The sequence below is a fragment of the Gymnodraco acuticeps genome, unplaced genomic scaffold (assembly GCF_902827175.1).
Source record: "Gymnodraco acuticeps unplaced genomic scaffold, fGymAcu1.1, whole genome shotgun sequence".
NCBI lineage: Eukaryota > Metazoa > Chordata > Actinopteri > Perciformes > Bathydraconidae > Gymnodraco > Gymnodraco acuticeps.
The window spans coordinates 1,910-15,652 of record NW_022990255.1 but is presented as its reverse complement, the minus strand read 5'-3'; the positions used below and the strand labels follow the sequence as shown (position 1 = coordinate 15,652).

General features: G+C 42.9%; 1 protein-coding gene across 1 annotated transcript in view; it reads right to left on the bottom strand.

The window, feature by feature from the left end:
- The window catches only part of LOC117549047 (vacuolar protein 8-like), an 18,804-nt gene extending 5,061 nt beyond the window's left edge, over nt 1-13,743 (bottom strand). The window contains exons 1-9 of the mRNA XM_034220621.1: nt 13,648-13,743; nt 13,353-13,473; nt 11,461-11,669; nt 11,266-11,311; nt 3,720-3,853; nt 1,131-1,262; nt 943-1,057; nt 684-818; nt 476-601 (exon numbers count right to left, since the gene is read on the bottom strand). Coding sequence (XP_034076512.1) covers nt 476-601; nt 684-818; nt 943-1,057; nt 1,131-1,262; nt 3,720-3,853; nt 11,266-11,311; nt 11,461-11,669; nt 13,353-13,473; nt 13,648-13,743 — 1,114 coding nt within the window. The remainder of the gene's footprint in view (nt 1-475; nt 602-683; nt 819-942; nt 1,058-1,130; nt 1,263-3,719; nt 3,854-11,265; nt 11,312-11,460; nt 11,670-13,352; nt 13,474-13,647) is intronic.

Genomic DNA, 13,743 nt, shown 5'->3' with positions numbered 1-13,743 from the left:
GTACTTTACAGAGACGCTGGATGAGAAACCAATGTGAGTTTAAATCTATTCTAGTAGACCTCAACAATGGAATTATGATCAGAAGAAATGGCCATGACCTGGGACCTTTAACGGTTTACCAAAAAGGCCAAAACAAGACCGAAGTAGGAAAAGGGAATACAATAACAAAGAGAGATGCAAAACGTCTGCCAAAGCGTAAAGCAACCAAAAAGAGACCGGATATAACCATAAAGACACAAAGTCTAATAGGAGATGCAAAATGACCAAAAAGAAATGCAAAACTACTAAAAAGGATCAAAACAATGAACAAAACACCAAAAATGAAAGAGAAATTGACCACAAAAGGATGCAGAATGTCTACAGTGCAAACCATCCAGAAGGAGCCAGGATTAGAACACAGTAAAACACATGAGTCCAAAAGAGTCCAAAAGAACTTCAACACAAAGTGACGCCCGAGGGTAGAACGAATACAAACCTGTCTTGAGGTTGGATATCGTCACTAAGCCAAGCTGCTGGAACTTTAAATCTTTATTTTGGAGAAGCACCGACAGGTACTCCAACATGGCGACGTAGTGAGGCTTCAGCAGCTGGAGCGTCTCTCCTGGATGAAGAGTATGAAGACACCGTTTCATAAACCAATCTGTTTACTTCTATCAGGTCGTCATACTTTCACAGAACATTACCTGTCATTTCCAGTCTGCTGATGACGGCCGCACTGTTGTACGATAACTGAGGGTTTTGTGATCGTCCCGATAACTTCACAAGTCTGGAAACGTGCTCTGATGTTATCATGACCGACAACTCAGACTGAAGTGGATCTGAAGAAGAAAGTGAAGGATTATGGCTGATTACAAAACAGATAAAGGATGTCTTTGGGTTTGATCCCACATAGAAAGAGCTAACCAGAACAGACCAATACTAGTTTGAGTCCAGGTCCCTCACGTTGTGTCATGAGGTTTTGCAAGCATGACGTCAGATGTATTAAAGTGTCATCAGTCAGAGACGGAGACAGAAGAGCGCCGAGGAGTCCTGACAAACAGCGAGCCTCCATCACAGCCTGGATAACAAAGACGGATTATACTCAGGCGCGTTGTGTATTTTTACTGCAGGCGTTAAATCATGAGTTTTACCTGCTGACCCTCGCTGCAGCTGCTCAGGTCAGTGATGATCCTGCAGCTGTGTGTGATGATGACGGAGCTGCATGTGGGATGAAGAAGCAGCTGACCCACTTCCTCCAGCAGACCCTCGCTCACCAGGACGGCCTGCAATCAAACCAGGGAGATATTATCAAACCTGGGATAAAGACAGAGCAGCAAATGGTTTTGATTGGACATCGACTGATTACTAGTTCAAGGTCATGAAAAAGGAAGGAATGTCCGGCAAAGAAATATCCTTGTTCTTTGGAATGACCTCTGCTTGAAGCTATTGCTCACATTTCTTGTTGGTAAGTCACTAAGGGACACAACTCATTAGGAAAACCACATGTCTGGATGCAGAACAGACACTCCGAATGACTACAGCGACTGAAACAAGGCACAAGACAACACAAATGATAGGAAACACAAATGTCTACAAAAAGATTCAGAATGGCCGAAAAAATATGCAAAAACTAGATCAAAGAACAAACGATAGAGAATATGATTCTAAGAGGACGATGTTCTACAAAGATATGCAACATTTAAAAAGTCCAAGAGAAACAAAACGACTGCAAAGAGATGCAGAACCACCGAAATGAGACACAACAACGAGAAGTCACAAAGAGGCGAAAAATGTCTATTAACACAACCAAAAAAGACGAAGTCTAAAAAGAGGCAGAATGACCAAAAAGAGAGAAACAACAGAAAAGACAGAATATGACAAACAAGAGACACTAAACCGCCACAAGGAGTCGCCAAACATCGACAAAGACATCATATAAACGTGTTGAATCTGTGGCTCTTGTTAGGTAGGAGGCGTTCACGTCTGAAGCCCATTGTGTCGTTATTAATCCATGTGTAGAGGCTAAGCGGCAAACTCTGGGGAACAGCCGGGACGCCAATACGGAAGTGCCACACACTGCAGTTCATACATGGGCCACTAGGGACTGGCTGCAGAAAGGAGCCATTTCCATAGACCCCCATGATAAAATGCTCAACTTTACAGCAGAAAAAAACATGTTTCTACCCATGGATGCAATAAATATTATTATCGATATAGTTAGATTCCACCTTCATGATTATGAATCTGTGAGTGAATTGTTTTCTAACACGACCCTTTTATTTATATTAGCTCTTAAAGTGTTTGCATAAATTAGGGCGCGGTCACTTTGATGGACACGTACATGCCTCACTGTCAGCTAACAGCAACTTGTCCACTCTGCTAGGCTACAACCATAGAGGCTACAACGTTAGTTAGTCATAGTACTGTACTTGACCCTTTAGCTTTAGCCGTGTTCGTGGTGATTGTGCTTTTTAGGGAATATTGTTACAAATACCAGACAATTAAAATGTCATGCTGTGCGCTTGAATGTACTAACAGAACTTCCAAGAAGTCTAAAATGATAATATTATACATGTTAACCCCGTTCGCAGGTGTTTGTGTGCTTGGTAGCTTAGCTTGTTACTTATTAGCCAGCTAAGGACGTAACACTTTATGCATACATATACATTTTAGTTTATGATTCAGCCTTGGGTAAGACTTTTATAGTCGATGGCTATGACGCCCATAATGCTAAACGGGAGCAAATGTTTATAGGGGACCCAATTATCCCAGTGGTGGCCGCTGGAGCTAACGGAGCCGCAGGGGGCTAGCTCCAGCCGGCGTCCCGGAGCTAGCCCACTTCGGCTCCGTTAGGTCCGGGCGGTGGAGTCCGTCTTTTCTCAACGTGTGAATGACAAGCATTAAGAATAACAAAATAGAGCTAATTCTCTTGCAGATTGTCTCATTTGATTATGAAGGTAACGTTTATATAGGGGAACTACACTGTTAGCAGTAACTTGGTATGCATGTTAGCTTAGCTTCTTAGCCTGAGCTAGCTCTGTTTACTTCCAGTTCGGAGGCAGCAGGTCCCGCCTCGGCTCCGCCTCTTTGCCCTTATTTGGAGAAGGCGGGATTAGACTCTGACGTCACTGTCGAGCCGTTAGTGGCCGACTCCGCCTACTAAGGGCTTCTCGGCAACTCTGCAGAATCCTATGGGTGACGTCACGGACACTACGTCCATTTATATATACAGTCTATGGTCGTAACCACATGCGTGTGTAGAGGCCAAGCCAACGCTTTCAGCCTCTGAGGATCCGCTATGTTGCGCAATTGACACAAAGTTTGCTGCTGAATAAAAGTCTGAAACAAAGTTTCCAGTTCGATACAGTCCATGCATTTCCTTTCACTGGTTTCCATTTAACTTGCTTCTTTCTCTCATTCACCGTACACGATATTACGGTTCACACAATACCTTTTCCATGTTTGTAATTCCGTGTGTGTGTGTGTGGTCCGCGTGTGTGTGAGTTCTCAGTGTGTGTGTGTGTTCTCCGTGTGTGTGTGTGTGTGTGTTCTCCGTGTGTGTGTGTGTGTGTGTTCTCCGTGTGTGGTCAAAAACTGTATGGCCTTCCGGCGGAACCTCTAACCACAAACATAGGTTCGTACCTTTATAGTGACCGTGTTAATTGGCTCCTACACCATGATCTAACCACTAATGTTTAACAATGAATATTATAATGATCCCGCTGTGGAGGAAACCTCACTTTGTTCGGTGTGTGTGAAGTCAGCGCAGACAGCAGTGTGACGGCCGACTCTCTCCACTCAGCAGAGGATGTCTTCAGCAGGGGCTGCAGAGGCAACACACAGTCCAGCTCCATCAGCTGCTCCTGGATCAGATCTACACACAACAACACACAGTCCAGCTCCATCAGCTGCTCCTGGATCAGATCTACACACAACAACACACAGTCCAGCTCCATCAGCTGCTCCTGGATCAGATCTACATCCAACAACACACAGTCCAGCTCCATCAGCTGCTCCTGGATCAGATCTACGCACAACACACAGTCCGGATCCATCAGCTGCTCCTGGATCAGATCTACACACAACAACACACAGTCCGGATCCATCAGCTGCTCCTGGATCAGATCTACGCACAACAACACAAAGTCCAGCTCCATCAGCTGCTCCTGGATCAGATCTACGCACAACAACACACAGTCCAGCTCCATCACATAGCCTTCAAGCGAGCCTCCAAATGGGCGCCACATCACGGCTACGGCGTGCGGTGAAGACTCACAATTGGCTCAGATGTCTGGAGGGCTGCCTCGTTATCAGAGAGGAGTTGAGGGCTCTAACATTAACGGCCATCTGAAGTTTGGTGGTGTTTGGACCATTTACCATTGAGTTACGTCGACATCGTGCTTCATGGCGAGTTCGTCTTTCCATGGCAATATGATGAGATGATCAGATTTGACGTAGAGCTGTTCAGGGCCGGAGCGTTAACTATCATGTGACGTTTGGACTATGTACTTTTGACTTGTGACAACATCGGGTTTTATTGTTGTTTATTGTTTTGTTTAGTTTGTACTGTTTCTGTTTTTATAATGATTATTGCGAGTTTGTGTTTCCATGGCAACACCATAAGTCTAAACCAAACTATTTCAGTGACATCACTTATGACATCCTGACACACTGAAGCGATGACATCATTGGCTTTGATGAATGTTCCGTCACAGAAGATCAAAGAGATCTGTGATGTCATGATGATGTCACAGAAGATCAAAGAGATCTGTGATGTCATGATGATGTCACAGAAGATCAAAGAGATCTGTGATGTCATGATGATGTCACAGGAGTCTGAAGGAAGACTGCAAGGGCTGTGATGTGCATTCACTCCACACTCTTCACTCCAGAGCTGTAAGTGGTGACACGCATTCAGACCACCTTCGCAGACTTCTACACAGAACACTTCTTCCAAAGAGAAATATATTATTCTACCTACGCACAACACAAGTCTACAGACGGTGCCATGGATAGAAGAAGCCACCAGAACAACAGGGGAAACCCCAGGCCATTCGACCATGGAGCTGAAGCGGATCGAGCTTACAGGCAGGTCCACTGCAGAAACGGCCAGATAAACGGCCTGGAGGAGTATCGTGGGGCATTTCAGGACGAGAGGACAACATTTTGCCACAGTATGCGCAAACAAAAAGACAAGGTCAAACGTCTCGAGGAGCTCCTGAGCTACAGGGACTCAGGGCTCCACAAAGAGAACAAAAGGCTGGTTGACACCATCATGGAGCATGAGGCAGAAATCTCACGTCTGAATGGGAATATTGAAAATGCAGAATGCCAACACAAGAGGCAGCTGGACCAAATTGTGGCAAGGCATGAGGCAGAGAAAGGAAATGTCTCGGACGAGAAGGACCAGGCGACATCTGACAGCGAGAACAATGATGTTCCCCTGCAGTGTGACCCAGAGATCATCAAACTGAGGATGAGGAAAGGGGAGACCATGAAAGAGCTGATAAGAAAAGGGGAAGAACTCCTTGAGTGTGTGACCATCTTGGAGGATAGAAACAGCGGTCTGGAGGAGAAGATGGAAGCTGCAGAGCTTCAACACAAAGAGCAGCTGGAAGACACAGTGGCATGGTATGAGACACAGAAACAGAAGCTCTCAGACCAACACAGCGAGGCCAACCTGGTGACTTTAAACCTGCTGCAGAGAAGAGAGGAACAACTCCTTCAATGCGAGGAAAAGGTCACCAAGAGCCTGGCCGAAAAGACTCTCACCTGGGAGAGTGAGAAGCAAGAGATGGTGATGAAGTTGAAAGAGGTGGAGAAGAAGAACAATTACCAGGCCAGTAGAAACAAGACCTTGGAGACGGAATTCCTACAGATGGAGGCCCAGTTGAAAAGGCAAGAGGAAGAGTTCTCTAAAGACCTGGCCGATAAGAGTCACACCTGGGAGACTGAGAAGCAACAGATGGAGACAACACTAAATGAGGTGACTCAGGAAAATAACGACATGGCCAAGGTAACCCTGACCTTGGAGACTGAGTTCAAACAGGTGGAGGCTAAATTAAAGCAGGTGGAAAAGGAGAAAGATCGCCTGGCCGAGAATAACCTGGGCTGGGAGACGGCCGTCAAACAGCTGAAAGAACAGATGAGAGAGCAGGAGGAGAAGTTCTCCAAAGACCTGGCTGAAAAACAGCTGAACTGGGAGCAGTTTGTCCAAAGCAAGGAGACGGATGTCAAGCAGTTGGAAAACCAATTGGAAGAGCAGAAGAAGAAGCTCTCCAAAGACCTGGCCCAGAAACACCAGAGCATGGAGACCAAGCTTCATCTGACGGAGACACAACTGAAACAGGTGGAGGAGCAGAGGGACGACCTGGCTCATAGAAGACTGAGCTGGGCAACGACTGAGAAAAAGATGGAGGAGGAAAAGAAACTTCTGGAAGACCTCTGTCTTCACATGAAGAATAAGAGCAGAGGTTTCTTCTCTCACAGAAGGGGGGAGACTGAGGATAGAGACGTTGCCTTGCAGAAAATGATAAGCAAGATGCAAGAGAAGGAGATGAGGAAGAAAGCCAAAGGCACGAGAAACACCTCCTCAGAGAAGATGGAGAAAGCTTCTGGTGATTCAGCTCCAGCTGGACAACAGTAACTCCCTGCCTCCATTTCCCTCACCTCCTTCCTCACCCCCTCCTTCACTTTTTGCTCAGATAGGGTTTTCTCCTGGAGCTCAGGTTTTCCAGAAATCCATATTAATAAGGATTAAAAAAAACACATCAACAATAAGTCCCTCCTCCATTTCCCTCACCTCACTCCACCCTCCAAAGCGTCTTTGAATTCAAGAAAAGCGCTATATAAATGTAATGTATTGTTGGATCTTCCCCCGCATACAGTGTTCCTGAAGTGCAAGTCGAAACAACATTTCAGAAAACACTACAGCATTTCACATTTTACAGAACGGGTATTCCTTTAAGGAGAACACTTGTTGTTTGTGATTGGACAGAGCCAGCCAGAGAAGCACTGCTGTGATTGGATGTTTTTGCTGCCAGTCAAGAAATGACGCTTCGTGATTGGTCAGCACCCGGCCGACAGCACCACGTATTTCCTGTTTGGTACTGGTCAGCTGTTTCTTCACGAATTGTAAACTGAGTTGGAAAGAATGGAAGAAGAGATGGAACGAAGGATATACATACGATGTTATCCTCGACATGCTGTCAACCCATCACGACATCTACATGTCCCTTAGAACCAGGGGTGTAGTGCTTGTGACTACCCCATTTGCATCTTTGCCCGATTTGCATTGCGCAAGCGCGAGATGGTCCGCCATATTGGACAGCTACATACGGCAACCCAAATAGGACACTTGACAGTGGCGTTTGGCAAAGCAGAAAAAGAAAACTAAAAAAACTTGACAACATTAATCTCAACGATATATATATATAATTCCAAAGCTGGTAAAGACCTTTCAAATTTAGCAATAATTGTAATATAAGAAAACTACTGATCTAACAGAGATGTGTTCTTGAATCAACTTTTTTTTTTTAAATGGAAAATCTTTTATGTAATTGTATTTAATTTGAAATAAAATGTTAACATTCATAGTTAATGTAATTACATATAAATTATTAATGCCAAACATTTTTGCATACATTCACAGTAAATATGTCTTCAGTATGATAACTGTCTAACAGAAGATAAATCAATTTCTCACTTATTCTAAGAATGTAATCAACCCAATAAAAGTATTTGTTAAATAATAGTGAAGTCACGTTGTAATAACAATAACTCTCTCTCTCGTTCAGATTAATGTTGTCGGGTTTTTTGGAAGAAAAACGTCTGCTTTGCGAAACAAAGGTCCTATTTGGGTTGCCGTATGTAGCTGTCTAATATAGCGGACCATCTCGCGCTTGCGCAATGCAAATCGGGCAGAGATGCAAATCAGGTAGTCACAGCTGCCGGAGCACCGCTTTACCGGTTGTTAGCATCTGGTTAGCTAGCTATGCTAACGTACATAAGCAGTTGTTTCTACAACAAGGTGGAGGAGAGTCCTCTCCTGTCAGACTGAGAGGATCTTATAACTACAGCTCAGTGAGCTAAAGGACTCTCTGAGTGTTTAGATAGATAACTTTAGTCTAAGCTATCTCAGTGGGTCTCAAACGGTTTGGTCACCATTTATGTAAACAAGTATTTCCAAAGCACACCTTTTTATTATCATTATAAAAAATAAGAGAATAAATAGGTATGAAATAATTCCAACTCATTCTATAGGACAGTAAAACTAAAATACAGTTTAAAAGGGGAGTGATTAGTAAGATATGCTTAAAGAAAAAGTACTTCTGGTTACAGTACTGTTTCACATGGGTGTTGTTGAGAGATGTATCCATAGATGTAGTCCCTAACTTTGCTCTCAAAGTGCACCAGATTGAATTTAACTTTAACTTTTAAAAAATCATATTCCCGGGGGAGCATGCCCCCGGACCCCCCCTAGAGGATGTGAGGTCCACCACCCACTAACAAAAGGGTCACATGGACAGGATTCTAAATACATTTGCACACTTTTGATATAGTAACCTATGTCCATATGTTGCTGATCTGTTGGTCTAGGTGCGCTCCTGCAATTATAAAAATAGCACTACACCCCTGCTTAGAACCCTGAAAGCGCGGTTTAAAGAGTTAGGACTGAGGACACCTCACTGACTTTATTTATTTGATCCTTTTATGTTTAAAGTGTGCTATATAAATCAAATGTATTATTATTATTAATATTATTATTATTATTATTACTGAGCTGTAGTTATAAGATCCTCTCAGTCTGACAGGAGAGGACTCTCCTACACCTTGTTGTAGAAACAACTCCTTATGTACGTTGGCATAGCTAGCTAACCAGATGCTAACAACCGGAGCGGCGATCCGGCAGCACTACACCCCTGGTTCTAAGGGACATGTAGATGTCGTGATGGGTTGACAGCATGTCGAGGATAACATCGTATGTATATCCTTCGTTCCATCTCTTCTTCCATTCTTTCCAACTCAGTTTACAATTCGTGAAGAAACAGCTGAACAGTACCAAACAGGAAATACGTGGTGCTGTCGGCCGGGTGCTGACCAATCACGAAGCGTCATTTCTTGACTGGCAGCAAAAACAACCAATCACAGCAGTTCTTCTCTGGCTGGCTCTGTCCAATCACAAACAAGAAGTGTTCTCCCTAAAGGAATACCCTTTCCGTAAAATGTGAAATGTTGAAGTGTTTTGTGAAATGTTGTTTTGACTTGCACTTCAGGGCCACCGTACCCCGCTTCCACTTTTGGGGTTTCTCCTGGAGCTCAGGTTCGCCCGCAACTAATTTTCCTGATACAATTAGGATTAAAATTAGGATTAGAAAGATTTGATTTAAAAATAAAATAAAAATTCAAATCTATTTTTGTACGCGTGTGCCTCACTGTGTAAACATATACAGTATACATGATTTACTGTATCACATTTTGGTTACTAAAGTACTTCTATTTATCCATTGTATGTTTAATCAACACTTTCATAAATAAAACAACCCATGGTATGAAATATAAAATGGTGTTTTTATATTTGTCTCACTGTACACATTCAATTCCATTATATATGTTTATATTTTTTAAATGTGTTCATAGAAGCTGGTCAAATATTCTGGGACTGTAATACTCAGAATGTGTAGGTGAAGAGCGGAACATGTAATTGTATTGACTGAAACATGGTGCCACTCACCTCAATAGAGTCAAATAAAAACTGAAAATGTATATATGCCTTATGTGATGTGCTTTTAATTCAACAACACAAACATTTAAAACCTCACTTAAATAGAAATGCGTAATTATTATCTGCGAAACTTTGGTAAAAAATCCTCGCTGTCAGGGTTTCACTAACAAATAGTTTATTTATCTTGAGAAGTAGGAAGATTTCTAAACCCATTAACGGACACAAGTTAATGAAAACTCACATTTAAAATCACCTAATTATGGTATGATAGGGTTACGGTTATGGTTAGTACAAAGTGTACAGTATATCTAAAAGAAGTCACTAAAGCTGTAAGAAAAACGTAACTGAGTAAAAAGTAAAATATTGACCTGTGAGATTAAGTGATTTAGAAAAGTATAAAGATGAATAAGATGGAAATACTGAAGTACTTTTATGTTATACTTAAGTATATCACTTAGGGAACACTGGAAAATATGATATTATAATCTTATGATTAATAGCCAAGGCTCTAGATTACAAAGTGTTTATAATACAGTACATTATTGTATGCGGTCACGGCTGTGGGATTACATACGGTGGGTTTAAAGGGGACATTAAGTCTCTGAGTGCCTCTATTATGGCTACACAGTTTATCATAGACAATTATGACTGTTTCTGATTTCCATAAACTCTTTGGGGGACATGCCATTCATGTTACAGAGCTTGGACTTCATCATCATTGACACCAAACGTAAAGACTGTTGACACCATTGGTGTCACAGCAATATCGTGTTTCGGCCCCTCAGATTTGGAGATGAGCTGTTCGGGGCCGAAGCATTAACCATCATGTGACGTTTGGGCCGTTTGGAGCCTGTCAGCTGGCGTTAGGAGATAATCACCTTCCATGGAAAGGGATCACATAGCCATCAGGCGAGAGTCAAAATGGGCGCCACTAACTTTTCATCTGCCAGGTCTTGAGATGCTACTGTCAAGATTTGAAGACGATTGGATAAAATCCCTAGGAGGAGTTTGTTGTTAAAGTACGGTGCACTTTTCTGTCCCCAGAGTCAGAACCAAACATGGAGGAGTTCAGTTATTATGCTCCAAATATCTGGAACAAACTCCCAGAAACCTGCAGGTCTGCTGAAACACTGAGTACTTTTAAATCAAGGATGAAGACTTTTCTTTTTGACGCTGCTTATAATTGAACTATTCATATCTTACACTGCACTGTAACTTGTATCCATGTATTTAATATCTGTGTTATTCTATATTAGCTTGTTTTGTTTTTTTGGAGGGCGCTTTGAATTGCCTTGTGTTGAAAGGTGCTTTATAAATAAACTTGCCTTGCTGGAAAAACACTTCACACAACAACACACAGTCCACGCTAAATACACATATTATGGGAAATTAAAAAAGTTACTTTAGTTAAAAAGTACTATCTTCAGTGGTAAAAATGTATTTATATTCATTTTCTCACATCTAGTATAGACACTTTTTGAGTTTGCATCTTCATGGTTACATGCACTTATTGTTATTTAAATGGTAAAAGCATCAGCAAAGTGTAATGGGAACATATGTACCATTCTGTGAGAGAGTCTGAAGGCATCTGCACGCCTGCATCGACTTCTAAACAACAACAAAACACCATTTATAAACATGTTGCAGTAGCAGGAATATAGGCTTATAATATACTGTATATACATATGATAGTATATCATTTACAGATATAGATAAGACTTGCCAATTGTAATCAGGAAGGAGAAACTCAACGTTACCTTTTGCACGGAGGAGGAGGCGAGCGTCAGCAGGGACTTCAACAGGAAGTGACTCCCGATGCTCAGCAGCTTCCGGTGGAGCTCCCGAGCAGAAGAGATGTTGCAGAGGGCGGAGCAGCTGTAGAACTGGACCTCTGAGTCTGAGCCCTGCAGCAGCAGAACCAGAACCGGGAACCCCCCCGCATCACCCAGCAGCCTCCTGGACCAATCTGAGGAAGAGAGAGAGAGAGGAGCAACAACAGAAAAACACATCTGCTTTTGTTCAATCTGTGAGGATTAAAAGGTCACCTATTATGCAAAATCCTCTTCTTCATGTCTCTTCTACATCAACATGTGTCCTCTCTTCTTCATGTCTCTTCTACATCAACATGTGTCCCCTCTTCTTCATGTCTCTTCTACATCAACATGTGTCCCCTCTTCTTCATGTCTCTCTACATCAAACATGTGTCCCCTCTTCTTCATGTCTCTTCTACATCAACATGTGTCCCCTCTTCTCATGTCTCTTCTACATCACATGTTGTCTCCTCTTCTTCATGTCCTTCTAACATCAACATGTGTCCTCTCTTCATGTCTCTTCTACATCACATGTGTCCCTCTTCTTCATGTCTCTTCTACATCAACATGTGTCCCCTCTTCTTCATGTCTCTTCTACATCAACATGTGTCCCCTCTTTCATGTCTCTTCTACATCAACATGTGTCCTCTCTTCTTCTGTCTCTTCTACATCAACATGTGTCCCCTCTTCTTCATGTCTCTTCTACATCAACATGTGTCCCCTCTTCTTCATGTCTCTTCTACATCAACATGTGTCCCCTCTTCTTCATGTCTCTTCTACATCAACATGTGTCCCCTCTTCTTATGTTTCTTCATCAACATGTGTCCCCTCTTCTCCATGTATCTTCTACATCAACATGTGTCCCCTCTTCTTCATGTCTCTTCTACATCAACATGTGTCCCCTCTTCTTCATGTCTCTTTACATCAACATGTGTCCATCTCTTCATGTCTCTTCTACATCAACATGTGTCCCCTCTTCTTCATGTCTCTTCTACATCAACATGTGTCCCCTCTTCTTCATGTCTCTCTCTACATCAACATGTGTCCCCTTTCTTCTGTCTCTTCTTCATCAACATGTGTCCTTCTCATGTCTCTTCTACATCAACATGTGTCCCCTCTTCTTCATGTCTCTTTCTACATCAACATGTGTCCCCTCTTCTTCATGTCTCTTCCACATCAACATGTGTCCCCTCTTCTTCATGTCTCTTCTACATCAACATGTGTCCCCTCTTCTTCATGTCTCCTCACATCAACATGTGTCCCCTCTTTCTTCAGTCTCTTTACATCAAACATGTGTCCCCTCTTCTTCATGTCTCTTCACATCAACATGTGTCCCCTTCTTCTTCATGTCTCTTCTACATCAACAGTGTCCCCCTCTGTGGAAAGAGACTCTGAAAAGTTTCAGGAACAAAGATTCTCTCTCTTTTTGATCCATTTCTATAAAACCTGTCTGAAAATGAGCTGATCAGATTTGGCCACTTTATGATGTCATAACGATGTTTGGTCTTGTGTAACCATTAGCCAATCAGCAACCAAGGTAATCCCCCCCCCCCCCCCCCCCCCCCCCCACCTTATCACCTGCATCTCCTCCTAGAGCACCATTGAGTTTCTTTGTAACCAAATGTCTCTCAGAGGGGCGTGGGGAGGGGCTCCTTATTTCATCTGACAGTAACAGGACAGAGAATCAGCACTTTTGAAACAGAGGGGATTAGGGTAATGCGACAATGATCTGTTTGGTGTTTCAGCCAATCAGAGACAGGCTTCTGTATATATCTGAGACCTATAATATATTGATGAAAAAACAGTATAAGAGGGGACCTTTAAAGGAAGTGACCCACCTGAGTGTGTGAGGTGCAGCAGAGCCCAGGAGGCCACCTGCTGCTCTCGAGGGTCGTAGGATTTGGCTAAAGCCAGCAGAGGCTTCACTCCCTCCAACATGACAGCCTCTCTGTTCGACCTCTGCACCAAAAAAAAGTGAACTTTATTGTCAATCTTTCAGTTTGTGTGTACAGACAGAGAGATTGAAATACTGCTTCCCACAATAAAGATATCTGTACAAATATGTAACAGCCAGACACCGAGAGAATAATAATTATTAAACAAGTTAAAGACCTTAAATCCTTCTGCACCCACCTGAGGAGCGAGGAGGCAGACGCAGGCGCAGGAGTGGCTCTGAGCGCTGGAGTCTCCGGACCGGATCAGATCCAGGAGCGGAACCAGCATCCCCAT